Here is a 25,112-nt window from a genome sequence, read left to right as displayed (position 1 = left end):
GTATTGGATGATACTTGAGATCAGTTACCAAGGAAACTAAAAGGCGGGCTGCATGTATATCGCCATTTAAATAATTCAGTAATCACTTCATTTATATAGCCATTAGATCCACTTCATAATAGGAAAGACATGCATCCCACGTTTTACATTATGGGACTTGAAGGCATTCCCTTTTGTACAACCCTGTTTTGACAACTGATGATGCCTTTATTTCATTTTCTTTCCGTTGAATTCTGATGCAGTTGGCACCAACTGTCCCATTCGTACTCTTTCTCAATCTTTCCTACACATGCAACTCGGCCCGAATGCCTCAGTCCTCTTGTATATTAGAAGGTGAATCCGTAACGTGGGCCATGCTTTATGTAGGGCGATGAGGAGTCCAGTCTAGGCCTACCAATCAGCCCCTTCATGAACCGAGCAGCCCCACAGCTGGCCAAACTCCAAGAGTCCTTCATCGCACACATTGTGGGACCGCTGTGCAACTCCTACAACTCAGCCTCCCTCATTCCGGGACGATGGGTGGAGCCCAACCTGGAGGAGGAGGAGGAGCCAGAGAGTGCTGAGAATGAGGTGGAGGATGACGATGAGGATACTGCAGAGGAGGACACGTCCACCAGCTCAGAAGCGTCACGTAAGAACAACGTTGTGGTGCAAAGCTATGAAGCTAAAGTAGTGGCTCAAGTGTAAACAGGAAGTGATCAGGCCTGCCTGCTAACTTAATGTTAATTTGCAATCTGGAATATGTGTAAAATCAGTAGTGCTGTGTTTTTTTCTTCTTCTTTTTTATTATTTATCTATTTCTTTTCCAGAGAAAGGAACATCCAAGAAGAGAAGGAAAGTCTTCTGCCAGATCACCTACCACCTCCTGGAGAACCACGAGATGTGGAAGAAGGTGATCGCAGTGGAGGCCCAGCAACAGGGCCAAGGCGCAGAATCTGTCCATTTGAACAATGTAGCCGAGCCAATCCTGGCTATTCATGAGGAGGAAGAGGAGCCAGGCAGCCGAGAGGAGCTAGTAGAAGGAGAAGATCTGGAGGAGGGGGAGGAGGAATCCAAGTGGCCGGTTTCTCCACAGGAGGACTCTCAAACTCCAGTGGAACTAGCTAGAGAGGGAGACTCACAGTGAAACAGCCTGTTGGAAATACGCCACCGGACAGGGCAAGGATGTGAAGAAGTATTTCTTGTTTTCTTATCCTATCAAAACTGACTCCTGGGTTCGCCAGCACTTCACTTAGACACAACACTGTAGATGTTTGGAAAATGTGTGCCTATAAAGAAAAAAAAACAGGGTGGGAAAATGTGTGCTTTACACAATTTATCTAAATATCTGGTTACACTGTACAACAGTACAACAGTTAAAAGAGATTTTCATTTTGCAATACAGGATTATTTGTGTACTTTGGGATACTGACTCTTTTGCTTCTGTCAAGAGAAGAGGAAAACTGCTTGCACAGACCTCAACCCAATGTTGTAACACAGGACTGCAGAAATTTGCTGCCAATTTATATATAATTATTTTCTGAATGCAATTCTATATAGACATCAAAGTTACTTGTACTTGTTTTTCAATTTTAGCAAGCGTTTTCGAGGTCTTACATGGGCCTTAATATGTTTTCTTTTTCTATATGGGGGTTATAAAGGGAGCCAATCAAAAGAGGGACATTGGTGTATCTTTTATTCCTTTCAACTTTCGCCAAAATAAATCACCCACCCATAGAATTTAGCATCTGAAATCAAATGATAGCACTTTTGTGTCTTACATTTCTTTGCCAAGTTAACTACTTTTTCCAATTTGGTGTAGCCATATTATGTTATAGTAGGACTCAAGGCTCCTTACACTCTGTATTCATGTGCTTGCGTGTGTCTGCATGTTTAAATTGTACTTCTGCAGAGGACATGGATGGATTCAGCAGATTATTTCTGCCATCTCTGGCCTCCAGCCCAGAGCTGAATGTAGTGGTTATTACAGGGTTAACTGTCTCAAATATAGTCCAGTAGATAAGGTAACAGAGGGATGTCGGAAATGAATCTGTGCTGAATATAAAACCAAAAAAGGAAGACAGTGCACAGAGCATACAATAATACTAACAAAGTGTTAAGGGACAAACAACTGCATTCACACAAAGAACCAGAAAGCATGATCTATTCAACAAACGGGATGTTCTTTGTAGGTGGCCATATAGATTAACTAATACACTGTCTTACTGTTCATCTTTTTTGTGCAATTTTTTACTCTCTGACTGTATGTGGACCCAGTGTGCTGTATCACAGTTTTTATTTACTGGTTTTCATTATTTAAAAACCTTCAAATGATGCTGACCTTTAACCCTCAGGAAACACTCAACTGTTGAAATTCAAAGTAGACATCTGTACCACCTGTGAGAACAGCCAGTTACAGTTACGGTTACAAATATGCAGGGATAGAAAGCTAGTTTTGCTCATCAAAGGCTTAGAGCCTTTATGCTACACCCTCTTTGACTATTGTAACATATTTACATCTAAACACGGTGCATCTGGCTGAATTCTTCTCCTGGCACCAGGAGACATTGATTCTCCCGGAGCTAAGAGCAGACAGGCATCTAGAGTTCTTCTGCAAGTAAAAGCCCAATTGGATAAATCCAATCTGTTGCTGTAATAATACACAGAGAAGTCAACATTAATAAAAGTGTGTTGGTGCAAGGCTGACGGCTAAAACAATTCTCAGAGGCTAAATATTGAAACTGTCGGATTCCAGTTGAAAATATTGCTCTTAATGAATGGATATGCATTAGTAATGACGGGGATGGCAGCAATACGTCTTCTTTCATTTGTCTTTTTTTTTACCTTTAAAACATCTAGTTTGTTATTTGGATGTTTCGTCACTGATACTCCATGTAAATTCATCCCAACATTTGGCCCTATAATGTTGTGTCCCTTCACTTTTTTATGGTGGAATAATTGCATTGGTAGCGTAATGTTATTATAGTCAGAGATGATTGTCCATCTAAAAAATGCAAATCTTCGGGTCGTTTTTTTCTTATCGCTTCAGGATCACTGTGATGATAAAAAAGAATGGAAATGAGTAGGTTAGTTGCAGCAATCGTCACTCCAGACATTTAATTGGTGAACTCAATGGAGCAAAGAGCTTTATTGAAACGTTTCCAACAGAATTTAAAACATTGTTTCTAAAAACATGACTTGTATATAAAACGTATAAAAAATAATTTTACTGACTTGAAGTTGCATGATATCCCCTACTTTCTACCGAGAAAAAGGTAAACCAATTAAATAACCAACTGCACCGTAGTAGACTGCAAAATGTCTCTGAAGAATTTCCCACTTTGCGTCAATAATTCACGTTCACGGAGAAAAAGTGTTCGAGGGACGCTGAGTAGATCTTGACTTGAACAAGTAATGTGCTCCTTGCCCAATTGTCAGGTCAACTTTCTACCACACGCTAGAGTGCAGTGAGGCAACATGTCATGAATTATCCACTACCACCTCGTTGACTGATGACCTACCCTTCAATCTGATGTGCGCAGGTGTCCCATCTCAAACTGTACCACATCTCTCATACACAATCAAATTTCTTGAAACTAGAAAAGGTTGCGCAGCACACAAGTCAACCTGTGTGCAGGATATGAAAAAGCCTTCCTGTGGTGTAAATTCAAACGGGTGTAGAGCACCACGCCCTTGGAACAACACGCGGCTCTCTGCTACGGTGCAACGGGGAGGAGGACAAACTCAGGAACTGCAGCTTTTAGGCCAAACAAGTTGAATATAATTGGTTGAGCCACTGGTTAGAAAGGCACCAGACAGAGAATCAGATCAAACTCGAGGCGGCCGGTGAAACAGAACTTTTGTTTTTTTCTTCTGGTTTCTTGTGATCTTGTGTTCATTGTATCTCATATACAAAATTCCTCCTGTTTCCTCTTTGTTGCCGTAATTCATCCCTAATGACTCATTACAAAGACGACGAACACATTTTTTTCAGCATTTTGAAAAACCTGATGAAAAACCCATGTTATAAACATAAGCAATTAAATACAACACAGACTTCTTCACTAAAGTGGTCCAGATTTGAACATGTATATGACTACATCAACTTAAACTGTTTAAACCTCCTGCTTTGTGAATGTAAAAACTTTGTGTGTGTGTGCGTGGGAGAGAGAGGTGAGAGAGAGAGAGAGAGAGAAAGAGAGAGAGATCATTTATGTCTGTATGTATGTATTTTTTCCATTGGCCTCTCTAATGTGATTTATTTTGCCCGTGTTTACTGTTGAGTAGAGGCTTACTATCAAGTAGAGGTGGTGAAATAATGAAGGTAAAGTGATGCAGAAAATAGTTCTTCAATTCTCCTCAGATGAATCTTCTGTTGATATTAGAAGGTCCACTAGCATATTTTTCCCTTGACCTGCAGAGTGTTGACTGGTAACCGCGGTGATTCATCACACGTCCCATCACCTTAAAAGGTGATGAGATTCCATCCACAGTGTTAGTTTGTTGGGGGTCGCTCTCATTTTTAGTGATGCTTCTGTCCGCTGTCCCATTACTCTTGAGTTTGAACTGATACAGTATATCAGTTTACAATCGTGTATTTTTCGTGTCTGATATGGTTTTGTTTCATCGTCATATACTTATTCACACATTAAGCATAATTGTAACCATGGGAACCAAACAAGCTTTACAATTATGTAAAACAAAATAAGATGAGTATTTTTATATAGTTGACACATGATTTAATAATTGTTTTCTTCTCACTAGTACCTTGCACTTATCACAAGTAAAATGATTTTCTTGCAGGTTGACGCTCCATTTTGTACAATATACATATATGCTGTACAGTAGAGAAATTTTAAAAATACAAAAACTCTTTTAGATATACATTATTTATTTTTACCATTTTGTAATTTAGACACTATACTGTAGCTTCAATATTGCCAGACTTACTGGAAGTGCCTATATTGGTATTATGTATCATACAGTGAATATATTTGAAGATCATTAGAAGTTGTCACAAACTGAACCATGTGGATGTTGTAATGTGAATACATTGAATTACAAGACTATAATTTCTGTGGTATTCCTGTGTCTGTGTTGTGTTTATTTTTCACCTTCGATTCATGTTTAGAATTAATAGATTGAAGATAACCGTACTGTGATTTGTTCACTATTTAGAATGAAACTTAACAACAAAGGACACAAACATACTTGTACGTTATTTGATAGACTGATTGCAGGTGGCAGTGCTTCGAAAACTCCAGTAAAGGAAATAACACAAACTCAAATACAATTCCAAAAAACGTTAAGGATCATAGAATACACATGACTATTAATAACCAATACTAACTGTTGAACCGCCTGTCCTGATAATACAATCATACATTTTTGCATTTGTGTATTGTATTTTCATCAAACTGATTTGCATGATGGCTTCTAATATTGATTTTCATTGAAGGTCGATTTGGTTGAGAAGAATGTTAATGGTAAATGTACTTGTATAGCGCTTTTCTAGTCTTCTGACCACTCAAAGCGCTTTAACACTACATGACATCATTCACACCTATTCATACACTAATGACAGGAGAACCACACACAGTGACACCTGCCCACCAGTAACTAACATTCACACACTGTAGTTGCAGCTACAGGAGCAATGTTGGGTTAAGTGTCTTGCCCAAGGACATATAGACATGCGGGTTAGCAGAGCCTGGGATCGAACCCACAACCCTCTGATTGGAGGACGACCGTGCTCCCCACTCACCCACAGTCGCCATCATGCAAAGAAGGATTTCTCTCATACAGAAAAATCAAGCAAAATATTTTTTTCTACAATTGAGTAAAGCGATGTGATTTGAGGAGACTTGTGAAGGTGTTCGACCAAAACTACTGCAGTTTGGGTTTGTTTTCATCCACCTTATTGTATCTGAACATATTCAATTTGCACACAGAAACTGAAATGAAAACGCCAACGTGATGTTGAAATGGTGTCAAATGGATGAAAGAGAGATCCAACTTATCCTATACCTATATGAAGCATGTGACCAAACATAGTTTCAGACCATAATAGATCATATATAATGTGTAATAAAATGTAAATTCAAGCTTCTTAAAAGACAGACTGTCGGGTTTGAAATACTTGGCCCAGTCTCTCCACGGGCTGCAGCCATTGTCCTTATTGGAGAAAAACATGCACTGACAGAACTGGAGATAAAAATACTAATAATACAGGTTGAGTTGACATCATACATTTCCAGACAATGATTGGATATCATCATACCTAGCATCTGAATGATCAATGTCAACATGTTTTGTGAGGTTTCTGTGACCTTCAACATCCAAAGTCTAATCTGTTCACCGTTGAGGCCAAGTGAACGTATGAGCAACATTTGAAGCGATGTCCAGAAAAAAAAAATGTCTGCCGCTGCGGCTGTTTTTTGTGTGTTTGTTTGAAATGTGTTCAAATAAATATATGTCTTTGTTCTTTATTGTATGAGTCCAAACTATATCCATCGGTAGGTCCTGTCTTTGGTTACCTGCTGGGATCGCTGTGTGCACGTTGACGCTGACTATGTGGACATGGGTGAGTGAACTATCATCTCACTAATGAAATATGACCGATTTAAAGACAATGTTCTGCTTAGTGAGTTGATAATAATTTGTTCACACTGCAGAAATGCACCGGCGATCCTCCGTGGAGAGTTGGATTTAGAAACTGGCTGTTGTACACAACGGTGTTAAAGCTTGCAAGAGGGAATGAATTAGAGCAAGGTAGATCCTGTCAAATAATGAAACCTGACAGTGAAGCTGCTGCAAGAACAATACAAGTTGGGAGTAGTCCATTTGGTCTGAACTCCGGCATTTTAATGTCTACAGCATAAACGACGTTATGAGAAATACAATAACAAAGTGAAATACAAAACGAACAGTAAAATATTTCGCGAAATAGAGAATTCTCTGAGCAAGTCTAAAATGACTCATCAAAGCGGCTGCAGGAAAATTCTAACCGTCCTTTCCCAGCTTTGGTCATTTGAAAACTCTTGAGGTGTGTCTTATGGGTGCGTTTGAATGTCATTGGTGTCTCCTCCTGGATTGTCCCCTTCACGTCCAGGTGTGACGCTGCAGCTGTAACCTGAAACCTCTCTGTCCTATCCGTCCCTTACATTCCAACACATTCAATGTAGATACATTTGGCTTTATGCCTCAATGAGTGAATATAACATAGCATGCCTAGTTTAAGTCTTCATCTTCTAACTAGTACACTTTAATTACAACACATCATAAATGATCCCCGATCATCACACTACTTCATGAGATCTAATTCAGTTCATGTGGTCCAATACTCAAGACATTTGCCTCAGTCGGCTGCCTTGTATTCAGTTGCTCATCTACTACCTGCCAGGAGAAAAAACTCCCCAAAAAACGTCTTTGGGGATAAAACTGGGATAAAGGACAGCAATTAGCATCCGTCCCCAGGTTTTAACATCACATTATGACAGAATGTTAATGTTTACACTGTTTATATAATTTACATGACTAGAATTGTGTTTGATTCATATTTAATTCACTTCATCTAACATGCTGATGTAATAACTAATATCTAATAACACACAAACTACAATTCTAAACACTAAACATTATTACACGTATTATAATTTCCACCACTAGGGATGCTCTTCTTGCTTAAATCCATAACACTTGCCGAAATGTATTGGAAACACAATTATGGTCAATGAGAAGCTAATTAAACAAAATGAATCCACGTACTGTGTGGATACATTCATTCATGTTTCTTCTAGCCGCTATGCCCCCACCCAGCGGCCATCGCCATCACCCCTGGCTGGGTGGGGGCATAGCGGCTGAGCTACTTCACCTCTGGTACCATCACCCTCATGTCTGCCATTCCTTTTTGAACAACACAAAACCAGGTTTATCAAAGATTCCTTGACTATGGAGCACAAGTCCAGATCTGAGCAGCCGGCAAGTATACATCAGATGGCCGAAGGTACGATTATAGTCACAGCTTATAATTGTTGGAAATTGTTAATGTTCAGTAATGGCATTGTAATCTGAATGCAGTCTGGGGAATCTTTAGTGATGTTAGAACTTTCCCTTTTACTGCTTCCCTTTTTTGCAACCTTCCTTATTTCCTTTATTAACCCACTGTATTATTTATTGTCATTAGATCTCAGAACAATCAATCAAATGTTGTTGACACCCTCCTTGGAAACCCTTTGGACATCCCTTTTTATGCTTAACCATCATTCAGTTTAACTCTCTTATCTCTCTCAAACCAAAATACATACAACACTAGTCAGCATAAAAAAAAGCCAATTTCCTCATGGGTAAGCAGACTGTTTTCATAATTCATGGTCTCATTCATGGGCTACTGAAATCTTTGAACAGTTTTGCATTCATTTAAAATTAAAAAGCAATTCCGAAAATCCTATTGAAATCGGAGACGGTGCAATTACACGATTTCACCCACATCCCATAATGAGTGAAGAGGGTGTTGCATTATGAGAAATGCATTTCTATCCTCTCTACCAACTCAGGTCATTTCCATCTTTCACAACATGACTGCAGAACACTTTACATGAAATATGCACGAGGGTACTTTCACATGAATACGTGCTTTTTCTTTGATCTGTTGTCGCTGTCTGATGTTGTTCATTCCGGTATTTTCCTGACTAATCTGTTGTACTCTGAGGCTTGGCTAGGCACAATCAACATCCCAGCTGTGGCCCCTGGTATGTTCTCTGGAGGGGTTTTCATGAAGAAGTACACGCTTGGTGTCATGGGAGCAGCTACATTCGCCTTTGGGACCTCGTTTCTGGGTTACTTCCTGTCTCTCATTTGTTTAGCCGCGGGCTGTGAGAACTCCAAGGTGGCAGCCATCACATTCTGTACCCGGTATGTGATGTCCGGATACACTTTATGTGTGTGTTTAAACAGTATGTCTAGTGTATGATAGACGGAGGAAAAAAAAATATATATATATAAGATTTAGAAGATTTAGGATTTAGGGAAATTCTACAACAAATTGGTACAAGTCTATATGCTTTCTCAGTCTCCTTTTTCTCAAGGAGGAAGTGGATCAGGTGTGCAAAGAGAAGAGGATCACCTACGTGTCTCCCCCGGCCTGGCTGGATGCACCTCCTCCACTGGAGCCGTCAGAAATACGTTCAGACGTTAATTATCGACACAAATGGGGCATCGAGATGTGCAGAGGAAGAGTAGCATGCAGACTAACACCTCAGCTTATATGTGATTTGTGTAGAGCTTTTGTTATAAAATGCTGTATGCAATATCCAAAGCTTAAACATGACAAATCTAACCTCTCCCAAAGAGCATAGACAATGGCCCAATAATAATTTAAATATCCTACGGACACTACGCGCGTTACATCAGGTATTAATTATTAACAAGACTCAGCATAAACATTTTACACTTTTAATATGCAGCATTCACACATTTATATTTTAAATTAATGGCATATCTTTTAGTAAGTAGATGTTTTAAGGATGTGATAACTTTACACTATCCTTTTTATTGGACACAGCCTACTGTTTGTTTATTCTCATCAAATAAAAAGTCAAGATTAATCGAAATGGCCCCCGCATACGGCACACAGTGTTCGAGTCATGAGAAATTATACAGTTGTCACTCTGTGGCTGTGGTTACTGATCCTTTTTGTCTGCAGGACTTTGGAGATTCTGTGGATCAAGAACAAGATTTAAAACTCTATTGCAGTCATAGTTGTTGTGTGTGTGTGTGTGCATGCACTGTACCTGGAGCTGAATATGTTCGCTCAGTAGTCTGTCATACTCTTGTGCCAAACCTTTGGCCTGCCTCCTCATGGCCTCCACTTCAGCATGAGACTTGCGCACAGCTGCACACACACAGGTTCTTCATCCGTAAATAGTCCTATTTAAAAAAAAATGTTTGTACCTGTATCAAGGAAGTGATGATTACTCACCCTCTTCAGCACCCTTCACTTGATCTGCCAGCTTCTCGGCTTCTAGCGTCACTTGCTGTTTCTTTACTGACATGGATTTTTCCTCATCCAGGAGAGCCTGAGCACAAAATGTTCTCCTTAAATTACCAACAGCAGACAAAATACAAAATGCAGAATACTAATCACAGAAACAGCACAAGAAGTCCAGTACATAATAGTTCCCACACATTTGAGCAAAGTCTACACAAGTTACAAAAATGATGAAAAGGTAAAGTAATGTTATACCAAAGGCCCGATGTGATTTGCAATAGTTTTGAGCCGCTACGGTAGTTGAAAAGAACAGGCTTTAGCACTACAAGACAAAAATTGTTTTAGCCGCCGTTTTTACTCCTTACTAACTCACAAACTAACTTTTGTGAGTTTCAAGTTGTCGTCCTGGTGCCTCTTGGCTGCTTTGACAGCCCCGTCCATCTGAGCCTGAAGGCCCGCGCTGCTCTCCACCGTGACAGCGAGCTGGTTCAGCAAGGTGACTATCCGACGCATGATACTGTGATGGAGGACAGGAAAAGATGAGCAGCAGAAGAAAAGACGGCGCCGCCTCAGAACGTGAAGCGGACAGTTGTGCGGAATGGAAATGTTTGTCTTTGACTGCGCTCGTTCTGTGAGGCTGATTGAATGCGGAAGGAGAAAAACACTAACAGCCAGAGGAAGAGAGAGAAGCCAGATATGTAGAGGTTCCTCTGGGCTCTGAACAGCTTCATGTGCACATTGTCGTACACATTTGGGTTCACCTTAGCATCCTGCATGGGTTCAGGCCCTGAGTACTTGTGCACCTCACGGACAGCATCTAAAGGGGGGGGGGCAGTGGGGCAAAAGCACGGATGAGCTAGATGGACAACATGCTGTCGGTGTTACTCAATGTCAGCCGCAGCAGGCTGCTTACCGAGGAACAGAACAATAAGAACCATAATCATGGTGAAAAAGCACTTGTTCCAGTACGGAGATAACCAATTCCATATTCTCCAGCTGAAAACTGAACGCCATCTACAACAAAGGTAAAAAGGCCTTTGTGAGAGCACCATAATACACAGTAAATATATCCTTGAAGGACATGTAGTGTACGCTGCTTCAATTGGTCTGACTTGTTTTGTTTTGTTGGTTCCAAAAATAGGCCTTTGCACAGGAAGCTAAGCACCAGTTGCAAAGTAAACACATCGTGTTTTGGGTTTGTGAGTTAAATTGCAGTACCTCCGTGCTGATATGAAGGGAATACACAAAATCAGGTTGACTGCTATCTCTGCATAGAGGAACAAAGCCACAGCAGTCCATTGGAGGGTCATTGTGACTGCGATTTCCTGTGGAGATATACAGGCTTCATCATCCCCATGTATACAACTTCTGGATTGCATATTTCAAAGCATAACACTGCAAAAATATATCTTTCTATGTCGCTCAATTCCTCCAGTGGATAGTAGCAGCTGACATTAAATTACAACAGCAATCAGTCCCCTTTAAACAAATGGCATTGGAATATTACATATTAATGTGCTCTTTGCTTACTAAACTATAGAGTGTAGTGCTATTCATATTGTAACAGTAATGAAACAGGCAGTCTGCAGCAGGCATTCACAGCCCATTTGTCATTTAAAGGCTTTTACCTCTAAACCTATTCGTACTTTTCAGCATTAGTATGAGTGGAGCTGCTACTCGGTTTAAGTGCATAAGGTGTTAAATATATTCTCAGCAATAAACAGAGTTGTCGCCTTACCAGACAAAGTTGTGCGATCGGAAGAACAGGAGAGCGCAGAGACGCATGCGCTCACACACATCCACAACAGCTGCTGGCGAGCATATAAGGAGCTTCAGCCCGGAAGAAATCTGCACTGTCGTTGACCTCATCCGTCTTGCACTTTGGATCGTTTAATGTTCATAAACTGATCAATCTGATCGGCTTAAGCTGATCAATCCAACGAAATGCTTTGCTTTCAGTTCAGAAAGAGTGCCGCACTTTTTAGATTTTTTTTTTTCTAGTGTGTGAGTGTGTTTGTTGATGTCTCTTGTTCTCGTGTTTCGTTTCATGGTTCAAAAATAGTCATGTGAGGGAGGGACACTCCTTTTAAAAATAGTAATAAAGCCGCGGTGTTTGTTGCTTTTCCTAAACCACTATAATGAACAAGCACGCTCACGTTTTTCTACATCTCTTTGCTTGTGCTGATCTTTTCGGAGTGGGCCTTTTCTGCCTAAAAGAAGCTAAAGAAATGTCCACATGAGGGCGATGTTATCCAATAACATCACATAGCTTTTGCACATGGTTTGGAAACTTCAAGTCCTGTTTGTTTTGCAGTTATGCAGTGAATTTAATACAAATATTCCCTGTGTGTCAAGGAGATATACAGACAGCTGACAGTGTGGATAAAGGGCTCACTGTGCAGACATCAGCTGACTATAAATAGTTCTCACTCTGAAATAGCAGATATACACTCAATCCACTAGCCTATTCATTACAAAAAGACTTGAAACGATTGGTCTTTTGTTACTTTGTGTGCGCTTTGAAAGGAACAAAAAACGCTGTTGGCTTGCTCATCTTGCACATAAAAACATGAATTGCATGCGGATTGCACATCAATAACAGAGATTCGGGGAATTCTGGAGTGCAGCCTTCAGTACACTCTTCTTCATTTTCAATAATCAGTCTTTGTTTGTTTTGTTCACCAAAATGAATGTTATGTGTGTCGTCCCTCTCTCAGCTGTATTCAGCCTTCACAGTGCATTCACTGGGGCTTCCTCTGTGAAAGAGACTGATAGCTGCTATCCTCTTTGACTGCACGTCTCAGGAGTGCTGAGGAGCGAAATGTTTACAGCTGCAGCATGTGATAGCTTTTTAAGAGAGGCCAAATGACTGTAGCAGGACTGAATGTGCTTTGATTGCACTCCTCTCCTCACCATCTCTGAGGTCAGAGCTCAAGAGACTGAAGAGGCATTACAGCAAAATGCCTGCAATAAGCAGATGGTCAGGCTATGGGGATAGTGTGCTCACTGGAGTGTTCTAACCTGAGAGCTCCATTTATTTTATACACACATATACACACATGATATATATAAGATATTTCTTTCAATGCAGGAAAGTATGCACAAACTCCTGCCTGCAATGTGAACCTGAGGCATTCCTGACCGTCTGAGGGAATAGTGGCCCTATTGAGAATTATATGCGTAACGTTCGGTGTACATTAAGCTACTTGTGCCCAGAATGTGTCCACAGAGAGGCGCCCGCCTTTACTCATGTATATCAGTCCCTCACCTTGTCCCAGAGTACCGAGCACCTTGGAGTACCCTGCCAAGGATTTCTCATTTCAACTGCTCGTATCCTTGGATCTTATCATCCCAGTCGCTACACAAACTTGTGACTGAAGGTTGCAACATAAATCAATTTGCACTACGAGAGCTTTGCCTTCAGGCTTTGGTGCTTATAACACTTTTATGTATCCCATAACCTATTTGGTACTATTCTGGCCACATGTTCTCCACCATGTTGTCCTAATTTGTGAGCAGCTCTGTCAACATCTTCCATTTTGGCCTACATAGGTTGAGACCATAATGAGCTCCATATTTGTCACAAATGGTGCCAGAGTTTGTAACTAATGGGGCCCAAATGAGCAAACACCCCAGGTGACACAAAGACAACTTTTTTTGGACCAAAACTTTTGGTCACTTACATGTCAACATCACTCTCACGAGTTCCTTTCACGTGCACTTACTACATCTGGGCCGTGACCTTACCAAGAGCTTTCACTTCTGCATCTGCAAAGTTTGTTGAATATTTGGCATGTTGGTACTTTTAAATGAGACCTGGAAAGAGGCAAAATACAAGGACGCGAATTGCGTCGTAAAATGAGACAGTAGGTGAGGACGAGTCTCCAGGAGGAAGAGGATCCAGATACAAACATCTGGAGTGGGGCACTAAAAGACAAGGTGGTATTGCTCGGTCACAATGTTTGCGAGCTAATGCTACATTATACAACATACTGGTAAATGGACAATGTAAAGTGACAATATACGAGGTTGGTGTTGGTGGTGCATTTCCAGATGTTCCAGCTGCAGGAATTTACCAATTTGGCAATCAGCCACAGGTGTGTGAAGATAGATCCAGACAAAACCACTAATATCTGTTGGGCTTTCGCTGGAGCTGCATCATGCACATGAACTTTGATACCACAGGTATCCACACAGATTGTAAAATGAGAAGACGAGCTGTAACCTATAGTCGATGTTCTAGTTGTAGCGCCAACGACACTGTAACAGCATTATCTTGATAAAGTCCACATTTGTCTTTCTAACTCTGATTTTATTATATAACAATAATGTGTTTCATTGACAGGGAATTTCCAAAACTATCCATATTATTCTGAAGTTTAAAATGGAGTCCATCTGAGAACACTACTGGTTATTTTATCTTCAATGTTATAAAGTATAAAGGGGAAATGGGAATACTGCGTAATGTCTTGTGTAAATCTTTATGTAGACTTGAAACGGTGACTTGAACCAAGAGACTTAGGACTTACTTGGAGTCGTTTTGAAAGAGCAATAAAATTAACACGTTTTCCATTTGAACAGGAAAAATTATCATCAGTAAAAACTTAAATCATGTGGTTCCCACATTTTGTATTGTTTTTTGGACAGGACGTGAATGATTTTGAGCCTCAGAAGAAGCTCACCTCTTATTTGGATTATAATATATAGACTATGTTTGGTTTTATAATGAAATAAGGCCAGATAATCCATTCACAGTATATAATGCCCTTGTGTACAGACTGTTTCCAAGCAACCGTATTACTTGATTTACACAGAGAAATAGTTTAACAGAGAGCCACGTTAAGAGGAGTTGAGGGGGAGTTGTTGCGCGGTTAACTGAGTGAATCAAATTAAATGATGGCTAGAAAATGTTCTTTGTCAAAGAGGTTAAAATTCCTTTCAGCACAGAGTGCATCATTATAGTCATCCAGGGATGTGGTCGGGTGAGAACGGGTTTTCCTCCAGATATTGGTGCAGGAAACTAAGGTAGGTTTAAGGTAAAGCAGCACTCTCATGTTTAGTTTCATTACAAGAACACAGTCCGTGCGCAACGTGGTTAAATATGGTATTCCAGGTTTTATGGAGGAGGCAAGAACATTTCAATAGAGGATACATATCTTGTCAGTTAGAGCTGCAGTATTATCAGTCTACTGGAACCCTAACCCTAATTGTTTATGATTATTTTAAACAGAATATTTCGCACTAGTTCCACTAATATCCTGATAATTGAATTATCGCTTCTCTGTTATTGACAACAGAAAATGACAATAAGTTATTTGAATATAAAAATGTCAGTAAACCTTATATTTAGAATGTAGTAGATTTAAAATGTACTTTTCCTCTTTGGCTTGAATGGCATAAATCTTATATTGTCTCAAGCTGCAAGTTTGTGGTAGTGAATTCCGTTGTGGTGGTCTCATTTGTAATTGTTCATGCGCCGAGAAAGCTGGAGCAGCAATCTCCTCTCCTCTGTGTCCCCTCTCACACCGATGGTTGACACTCTGTCACTGCCCTGATGAAACGACTGGAATGACACATAGCTGCATGCACACACTGTATGGACATAACTGCACTCACTGGAGTATGCAGGCATTACTCAATGGGTCCACACACTGAATGACAGGTGTGCGCGCGCACACACACACACACACACACACACAGGGACTGGGCATCCAGCCATGTGGGCACCTCTCATTTAGTTGTGTCCTTCACATTTTTGGTTTAGTGCTAGTTGGTCCCTTTGTCTGACTCATATTTCATAAAGGAGGATTTCACAATATAACAGCACATTAAATATTCTCTACTGCCATGCTTCATCACATTAGGATATTTTGCTATGGCCAAATGGTGAACTAAAGAATTAGTTTTTATTACAATTAAAAAATATTCCATATTGTCGACTTTGACATACATGTAAGTGACTTTTTTTGTGTTTGCTCAGTAGCATTAATTTGTACTTGGATGTAGACTGAATGTTAATTCATCAAAGGAGAACACATCATTTACCATTGAACACCTGCACACCATTGATTCAGACCAGTTTGTTATTTTCCTGCTATATCATACGGTGATGCCATTAATGTCACAGGGGGGTAGAGGTTTCACCCTGTTGTGTGCCCCTGACTCCTGGTATCCATCTGAGTCATAGATGTTCTCGTACAGAGATTATAGGTTGCATATGAGGCCATATATCTTCCATCTCTGTAAAGTAGAGTAAATGTGGCTTGGTGAGAGCAACATTTGGAAAATGACCACGAGCAACAATTTATCAAACTGCGCTGGCTGGTGTGCTCAATTCACTTTCTTCTTCTCTACAATAGCAGAATTACAGTTGAGTATTTGCTGACTTAATCCAATAGAGGCTCCATACGGACGGAGTAATATGATTTACCCGCCTTTTATTCTGTGTCTGCGGCTGGATAGAGAGGAGCCCTAAAGAGATGCCATCTGAATCTGAGAGCGAGAGAGGGACATAATGTATGCGAAAGGGACAGCAGTAAACCTCGGCCTTATTGTATAGTGTCGGGGGAAACAGACACATCAGGGTCAAGTGATTCTATTAAAGCTCCCAGTAAAGATTTTTTATTGAGTATGCTAGTAAATTGACCTATTTCTTTCTCTGCAGTTCACCTCGGGTCAGAGGTCAGGCGGCACCCTGCTAAACTCTCCTATAAGCCAACCAGCAAAGCTGACCTTTAGATGGTAGCCGTTTGTAAACGTCTAGATTAATGAAAGTGGTCACGTGTGGGCCAAAAGGAAACATAAACTACCCACGATCAATGTAATAGCAATCATAACATAAAGGGTTTATAATTCCATTTTCAGCTGAGGCCATGAAGCAAATGTTACGCTTGCCCTTCACAAAATGAGATTATTTTTAATATAATAAAAATGAAAAAGGAGACACATGAGAATAGATTGCTGGTGTAAATTATTTCAGTTATTAAATACATGCTTTACATGTTTGTGTACATCACTAAGGATGATTTTAAATTCCACTACCCTACGCTTTGCAACATTTTAACTCCTTAATAAGCTAGTAACTCCATAAGAAAGGGTATGTCGAGACTCTGTTGCATTGTCGGATGTCGGATGGCCAATATCAATAATTCCTGAATGCAGCTTACGAAAGAAATTCATTTTCATCATGACAATGAGATTGAGACAAGATCGAAGTCACTGGCCAACACAACATTTTACAATAGAACCCAAAGCCCTAGATCTGGTATTCAAGCACATTGAGCTATATTGGTCAGAATCTATGTCGGAGTGCAGCGACTCTGTTATCGAATCTGTGTTATTTGTGGCGCTTTTGAGAGCTTTTTGAGTGGTTGTTGCTCTCACAAAGGGATTTTTCCCCAGTTGGAGAAAGTACTGACCCTGCTGAAAGCTTTTATAGGTTGGACCAAGGTTAAGAACGTCATCCGCAGCTGCCGGAATCCAAACAAATATAGCAACAAATATCAATAAAAAAGGTGGAGCTATCAACCCTGTACAGTTAACCCAACGAACACCAATATCCTGCGTTGAAGGCATGTCTTTAAAAGAGAGAGTTTGAGCCATCCTCCCCATTGGAGTCAAGGAAAGGCTTAGTTCCACAAATGACTCAGTACTTTCTGCCTTGTTGGCCTTAATGAAGATCAAGTTGGGATAGTATGTCCCTCGGTGTGCACAGTGGTAATAAAACAACAAATAGCCAACACTGTACTAAATGTTACATAAATATCATGTCAAATCAATGAATATGGTCAATTTGAAGCTTACTGCTCCTAACCAGCACTTGCACGGCTACAGTTTGGGCTAAAAATGACACCAAGAGAGCAGTTACATCGAGCTCAGTGATCGGTAAGAGCAAAATACACCCAAATAGAAAAGGACGAGAAAGAAAAAGCGAATGTCCGACTGAATAATGTCGTATTAACAACACGGCGGTTAAGTCCAAACATGTTGGTTGTGCTGGAAAAGCCTTTTTTTTCCAGCAGCCAGTGCCGGCTACAAACCAGGATAGAAAACTAATTGTGACCTAGATAGTGTAAGTACTATCGGCCATTGAGAGGTCATTTTAGAAGGTAATCAATACGAATGATTTTTTTATCAGTACCACTGATTAAGTTTGGATTGGTACCTGACATTTGAGCAAAAGGCTAAATTGTGTATTCGGGAGTGGAACACAGCTGTTAGTGATGAATCATTGTTGTGTTGGCAACGGGAATAAGTTCATACAGTTGTACATTACTACCCCACCTCTGATGTTTTCCCACTGAAAGTTGGACGCATGCTGTTTACATGTGGTTGTTAAATGTGTCCTGTGGCTCAACGTTTCATCTCATAGGTCATTTTCGCTCCCCTGTTGGCTAATCTGTCGCTGGCTCTCATCCCATCTCCTCTCTCAATCACTCACATGCCCTGAAGGTACCGTGACATCCACACTGCCTATTTACTGCAGGGTCATTAAGAACCTTGCCTCCATCAATATTCCCATATCAGCCCTCTCTGTTGTGCTACAAACCACACGCCAGTCTGACAACGAGAGAAACATCAGACCAAGGTTGTGCAATCGCTCTGGTAGCCAATAGCCGCGTGCTCTCATTACCTAAAGGGCTCTCCAATTTTTCTACCGTCCCCGAGACAGCAACGTCATAACACGTTCAGTGCTAAGATAAACTGTGGCGTGCACGTGCATTTGTGTGTGTCTGCGACTTTATGCATGTGGCTAAACTGCACTCTTTATAGCCACATTTCACAGGGATTGTATTGAAGTGAGCTGCCAGGCTAGTTGAGCGTGGCTTTATGTGCTAATGGCTGTGCATCTATCTATCTATCTTTCTTGTTATTGCTACTGAAATTATATTATTACTACTTATTTAGGAAATATAAGGCCGACTGAATTATAATTTACCACTTGGAAAATAGAGTTTCACTATTGTATTCCTTGATAAACAAAGGAGGACACGCACTATTGGAGGACATACAACGACAGGGAAGAAAAACTTTGTTATTTGTTATTGTGGATTCTAAACAGATTCTTATATAAGGCTTTGACTTTTTTTGCAGTAGTTCTTTATTGCAGTGATGGATTTGCTTCTTTGGAAAGCATTGTTTTATGCCTAGCGTTATTAAAAACAGACAGTTTGATACAACCATTTTCAACATTTCCCTTTAGTTTGGTTAAATAACTTCTTTGTGGAAACACAACCTCTGCGGATTCACTCAGGATTAAAACAATATTTGTCATTGTTTTGTTCACTGTGTTCAATATGTGCTATGACGCTTTCCCACTCGACAAACCAAGATAAGGCAACTGTATATTTTCCATTTGGCTCAAAGACGCGACTGTTAAAGTAAAACAGACTCTGCTTTGATTATATCTGTTTTTCGTCAGAGGTGATGAGAGCCATGGTCTTCTGTTGTGTCTGAGGAATGCAAGCGTTCTTTAACTCTAAAAGCAGTGATTGTGAATCATGAACAGTGCCCCGAACCCTTCCGGCCACAGCGACATAACATACGTGAAGTTTTCCTGCTTCATCCCTTTCCATGTATGACCTGTCCGCCTTCCCTCATGGGGCTCACAGGCGACAAGGTCAGTGGTCACCGGGGGATTGCAGGTCTGGCCTTGCAGCGAGTGGCACGGTGATGAATGGTTGTAATGTCACAGTTGTTACAGGAAACACAAACACTTAACTTGGAGAGGGGGGGGGGGGAGGGTATAATAGGAAGCTTTTTGCTGTGTTTGGTGAGTGAACACAGAATTTATTATAAATATACATAAACATAGTACTTCCTACGTTCTCTCGCTCTATCTAAATACCTTGTTTACCTTATGCTGTACGTGTATTACGTATGAACACAATGCTATGTATGTTGCTACCATTACAAAAAGCCATGCAATATCTACAGTACAGTATATATTCTATCTATGAAACCTACATTTGTTCTCAATAAATAGTAATAAATTATCCACCTCTTGTTTCTGTACATTCTATTGCACATACTATTTACATTACTGCTTTGGATTAACATTTTCCCTTTTAAGTCATGACCTGATGTCAGTTTTAGCTGCTTTAATTAACTGTGTAACGTAAAGACAACGCCTTCCTTCACGCCACGTCCTCAGAAGACAGACATTTCTGTTGGGCGTCTTTGTCCTCAAATGTCACCTTTTTATTCCTCTTTGGGTCGATCCAGGAGTTGTGGATGATGGCATTGTTCGGGGTAGGATCGGCCTCAATGATCGACACCACTCGCTTCTTCATCTTGCTTTTCAAGACTTTCTGGAACTTCTGCCTGGTGAAGGCATAGAGTAGAGGGTGAAAGATAGTGGTCCCATAAGCCATCACCAGGAAGCCCAGTCTCAACTTGACCATCAGGTCACTGGGGCCCACACTCAGGATGATCGTGTTGAGCACTGTGATTGGCGTCCAGCACAGCATGAAGGTAGACACAATCAGGAGGGACATTCTGAAGACCCTCTTTTGGCGTTCCCGCCTTTCTCGGTGGCGCTTGACCGCCCTGCGCAAGGCGATGATGACGGAGACGGAGGTGCGCATCCCCAGGGTGGGGTTGCGGCTGCCGCTGCTCTGGGAAGCATCCGTGGCCTCGTGCTGTGTCTTCATGGCCGTCATGGATGGGCTTTTTTTCCTGCGAGCCTTCTTCTTCTGTGAGGCGTGGAACCGTGTGCCAATGCGAATGTTGAGCGCCTGCAGGATCTTTGAGTAGGTGATGAGCATGACCACGGCGGTTAAGAAGAAAATCGGAATCTGAGCGAGCAGATGGTAATAGAGGCCGAGCTCTGTGTAGTACTGGTTAGTGTGGACCACGTTCTCCACCGCTGTCTGGTTCAGATCGGCTTGTCCCTGGGCGAAGAAGCCCACCTCAATAAAGGGCACGAGGAAACTGACAAAGGACAGCACCCAAATGGCAGACAGCAGGGTCAGGGCGCGGCCCATGGTCAGTACCCGGTTGGCCGGCTTGACCGAGATGTCGTAGCGGTCGAGGGTGATGGCCAGCACGTTAGCGGCAGTGGCGACGCTAGCGAAGGAGACGCAGGCTTCATGGAAGCAGCAGACCAGCGCAGTGTCCCCCTCCAGCGAGAGCAACACCACCACAATGGTGAGGGGGATGCAGCACACACAGATGAGCACATCCAGCACATGGAGGTTCATGGTGACAATGTTACTGACAGAGCTAATGAGGTTCGACTTCATACAGTAAAGGGCGAGCACAGTGAGGTTGGAGCTCATTCCCAGGAGGATTTCCAGCATGAGGAAGCATGTCAGGGAGACCTGGAAACTAACAGGATAGGGATACGGGCTGGGGCTTGCCGGACTCATGGTGCGGCTGATGGGCTCAGTGTTGTCGGTGACCGTGACGTTGCTCATCGTGGCTTCTTGTTCAGGGCAGCGAAGGATATGCATTATCCTGCGTGTGGAGAGAAGAGAAAAAGAGAATTTGTGAAGTGGAAAGGAGGACTATTTTGCTGCGTCCCTTGCCTCAATCAGGTCCTGCTTATCTTATCACCATGCTTGATAGGACAGTTCCACAGCTGAGGCCCATAACTATAACACTTAAGAAGAAATTACATTTTAATAACCTCATGGCCTTTATTGCTCAGCATGTTGAGGCTTTGTAGTGGCTTAGCTGTGGCTTAGTGTTCTTTTGAGCCTCAACTGAACAACACATTCAAGCTGACATTGCTTAGTGTATTTGCATTTATTGTATAGATAATTAATATAAACCCGAGGCCATGACGGCAGTGAAAACAAAGCTAATTTTAGCCACAATTAGCTCTGATTAATTCGGGAGGAGTTGGGAAATAACATACTTTATATGGTATTTCCTAACTAAACTCGTAATCTCTGGCAGCATTTCAGGTATTGCTTAGTTAAAGAAGGTGGTTCAAAAAGTATATTCTGTCAGAATATTATATCCAAATCTGAGAGATGCAAGATGTTTCTAAAGACAGAACATAACAAGTTGTATTCAATAATGGGTTGGAGGAGAAAATCAATTACACATGCCCTCCATAATAATGATAATAATAAAAGCTGACAGGGAGTGAAAAATAAATATTTACCCTTCCCGCCAGCACTATCTGAATACCAGGGCTGTGTAATCAGGCCATAGAGTCCACGTTGCATCCACAGAGACAAGCATCACATCCAAACATAGCCCGAGGAAAAGAGTTTCCGCTCCAGCAGAGCCCCCCAGCGAGGCCTTTCCTTTCACGGCTCGTCCCGCCCACAGAGCCTGACAGCCAAAAAAAACGCCTCTCTGTCTCGCCAAAGACTATCTATGAGCAGCCAGCCTCTTCTACCTGCCCTTTAACGATAAGAAAGCCAAGGAATCAGCCGCCTGCACCCAATTGGGTTTTGGAGTGTATAGGCTAATGTTCTCCACAGACCTTTTCTCCGATCTCAGAGGTCCGTTTGCTTCGGTGAGGGTTGGAACTGTGATGGATGAGCGGAACAGGGATGAGATGTTGGAGCCACCTCCTGTTTATAATGTCAATGTATTCCCAGGCAGGAGGGACACAGCTGACCAAGAAAAACACTCCCCTGCACAGGGCTGGAATGTACTGCTGATTTTACACAAATCCAAATCATTGCCTTTTTGTCTTCAATTAGAAGATAGCAGTCACATCTGTATATACAAAAAAAAAACGGTCCATCCATCAGCTTGTACTCCACTAGGCATAATTTGTCACTCAGCCATTGTAAATTCCCCTGGTGTATTGTCCAGACTCTGTCCAGGAGAAGTCAGTGTGTCCGGGCAGCATCCAGGCCCGTGTCCCCGCTCGGAGCACTAATGGAACCGACCTTTATTCAGCACCTTCCTCATCAGTCTCCGTACGCCTGGCTCCCGCTGCCATTCACATGTGAATCGAGCACCGGTTTCCAGTTTGCCCTCGACATGCTGATCCCTCAATCACCGGCGGGAGTAGAGAAGGTTATTGGAGAGCACGCGTGTCCAATCACGAGGGGTGTGTGTGTGTTTACTGAGACATTTGTGACCACAACTTTTTATATGGGCCCGGGTTTATGCAGCGATTTTAGGAGGTAGTTGGAGCGAGTTGATGAGCAAGACAGCACGCCTTGTGGATTTGCAAAATGATCCGGGACAAGGGATTTGCCTTCAGGTAGTAGGAGCTGCATAAATCATCTGTCCTTCCACATCGCTCTCTCACAGTGACCTGCAGAGAGAGAAAGGTTAGGTTAAATGGATGAGAGAAAGGGTAACAGGAGCAGGAGAGGGATGTGTGGGGGATGCGTTAGTGAAAATAAAGATATCGTCAGCAGCGAGGCGACAAGGAAACTCTCATTAGCATAGCAACAAGCCTCTGATGTCTTATCGTGTTCCCGCGTATCGCCTGATTCACTTTACATCTCCGCTATCGCATTAACATAACACAAGCACTAATAAAGGGCTTTCAATAAAATCAACCCATGTGAGATACTCCAGCCTCTTTTTTTCCAGATAGAAGATTAACTTTTGCTATTCTTGTTGTTTTTGTGTACGTTATTACAGCAAAATGCTTGGTGGTATTTATTGTATGACACTTGTACAGCAACAGTGGTGCTGAAAGGGTCTTTACCATATCCATGAGCTTTGGTTGTGTGCAAAGCCTCTGGGAACTTGTAATGAAGACATGGATGGCCTGTCGCGTATCACAATATATTATCTATGTAATCTCTTCAGAGGAACACGTTGATCACTCTCCAAGGTTGCCTCAGTGAGAGATGCCACACTTGTACTATAACACAATGTCAGCAGAAATGCTCAATAATACCAGGCTTCAGTTCTGGATTAATAGAGGATCATTTATGTCATGCAGATAAAAGATCTTAAAGTATATAATTGCATAGACATTTTGTCCTATATTCCGCCTGACGGTTCAGAACATATTTGTGGAAGGAAAAGGGTACAGAGACAACATGTGTTTACAGCATGTGAGGGGTCATCAATCAACCAAATTATGAAAAGCCTATTAGAGTCAAATTTTAACATTTGGCTCGTTGGAATCACAAGATAACCTTTATCAATCAATTACTGATATGTTTGCCTTTATTAATAACCAATGTTTCTTAGTAAGTAAGTATATAATATTTAATATATATATATTCCTAAAACATATATTTATAGTTTCAAAGCCAATGCATTTGTTGTGGTGAAAATGAGTTTTCTTTGTCATCACGAACGTTTTACGCGACTAAAAAAAATAAAAAATCAAACCAATGAATAAATATAAAAGTGCCCCATCAAGACACGGCAGAGCTCACCGTGCAGAGTAAACACAGATGCTTCAGAGCCGGTCCGCATGCCACGCTGTCCCCTCTCCCCGCAGCTCTGCAACAATCTAGGTCGACCGATTGAAACTGCCGGTTGATCTCCTGCTCCCTCCAGCAGTAATCCAAGAAAAGAGATTGAATATTGATGAACATGCAGGGGTCACACAACTGATAGCTGTCCCCAGTCCCGTCCCAGACTGAGGAAAAAGAAAGTCCACAGAGATTAGTCCTGACAGGGCTGTGGATGGGGTTCTTCTCCTCCCTGTAATTCTTAACCCTCCATAGAGACAGGTTTGTGAACTCTCATCTCACTAACTCTCTGTTGAGCTCCCTCCGTGTCTAACTGTCTGGATGGGAGTGCAAACCATCACACTCATGGTATCTGTCTACATCCCGCTTTGCACTCCTCTCCCCTCTCTCTCCCTCCCTCTCTCTCTCTCTCTCTCTCTCTCTCTCTCTTACTGCGGAGGTTTGCAGTGCTCCCCCTCGTCCTGATTGGTGTTCTGTAATAGGCTTAACCCTTTCCTCTCCAGCGAGGGGAGGTATTTCCTTTTGTTCACACTCCATCCTCTCTTCCCTGACAGTTACTGTGACATCCCGCGTGGGGCTGTAGGGATTTGGGGGGGGGAGCTTCTACAGTTCTACGCTTTTGCGTATGGAGCTTAGATGACACTGCGCTAAACACAACCTGCTGCAGAGTCAGACAGACAGACGGCACTTGAGGATGCAAAAAAACCCAGCGGAAAATACGAGAATGATGTCTTAACTAGTTTTGTCACTGTGTCGTGGACAAGTAATGTGTTTTTGCACAGCGGGGGGGA

General features: G+C 41.7%; 3 protein-coding genes across 7 annotated transcripts in view; 1 reads left to right on the top strand and 2 right to left on the bottom strand.

Annotated features, from left to right (window-relative positions):
* Positions 1 to 5,051, top strand: part of LOC120809396 (cGMP-inhibited 3',5'-cyclic phosphodiesterase 3A) — a 58,428-nt gene extending 53,377 nt beyond the window's left edge. For all 4 annotated transcript variants that reach the window (XM_040163169.2, XM_040163168.2, XM_078082856.1 and 1 more), the window contains 2 exons: positions 367 to 631; positions 810 to 5,051. In XM_040163169.2, the coding sequence (XP_040019103.1) occupies positions 367 to 631; positions 810 to 1,126 (582 nt within the window). In that variant the 3' untranslated portion in view covers positions 1,127 to 5,051. The remainder of the gene's footprint in view (positions 1 to 366; positions 632 to 809) is intronic.
* A 4,367-nt stretch (positions 5,052 to 9,418) lies between these two features.
* Positions 9,419 to 11,973, bottom strand: LOC120809845 (B-cell receptor-associated protein 29). Its single transcript, XM_040163960.2, has 8 exons — positions 11,706 to 11,973; positions 11,186 to 11,292; positions 10,881 to 10,981; positions 10,637 to 10,784; positions 10,349 to 10,484; positions 9,959 to 10,055; positions 9,771 to 9,871; positions 9,419 to 9,695 (listed from the first exon to the last, which is right to left on the bottom strand). Exons 2-8 carry the CDS (start codon positions 11,275 to 11,277, stop codon positions 9,660 to 9,662), a joined length of 711 nt encoding a protein of 236 aa, XP_040019894.2. The 5' UTR covers positions 11,278 to 11,292; positions 11,706 to 11,973; the 3' UTR covers positions 9,419 to 9,659.
* Positions 11,974 to 19,724: 7,751 nt separating this feature from the next.
* On the bottom strand, positions 19,725 to 24,891 carry LOC120809610 (G-protein coupled receptor 22). Of its 2 annotated transcripts, none has more exons than XM_040163546.2 (3): positions 24,283 to 24,891; positions 22,080 to 23,195; positions 19,725 to 21,424 (listed from the first exon to the last, which is right to left on the bottom strand). In XM_040163546.2, exon 3 carries the CDS (start codon positions 21,418 to 21,420, stop codon positions 20,104 to 20,106), a length of 1,317 nt encoding a protein of 438 aa, XP_040019480.1. In that variant the 5' UTR covers positions 21,421 to 21,424; positions 22,080 to 23,195; positions 24,283 to 24,891; the 3' UTR covers positions 19,725 to 20,103. The 2 variants fall into 2 exon arrangements, with proteins under 2 accessions (XP_040019480.1, XP_040019481.1); XM_040163547.2 differs by having other exon boundaries at positions 22,407 to 23,195.
* Positions 24,892 to 25,112: the final 221 nt, after the last annotated feature.

The sequence above is a fragment of the Gasterosteus aculeatus genome, chromosome X (assembly GCF_964276395.1).
Source record: "Gasterosteus aculeatus chromosome X, fGasAcu3.hap1.1, whole genome shotgun sequence".
Classification (NCBI taxonomy): domain Eukaryota; kingdom Metazoa; phylum Chordata; class Actinopteri; order Perciformes; family Gasterosteidae; genus Gasterosteus; species Gasterosteus aculeatus.
The sequence above is the reverse complement of the archived record's forward strand: the minus strand, read 5'-3'. Positions and strand labels throughout refer to the sequence as shown.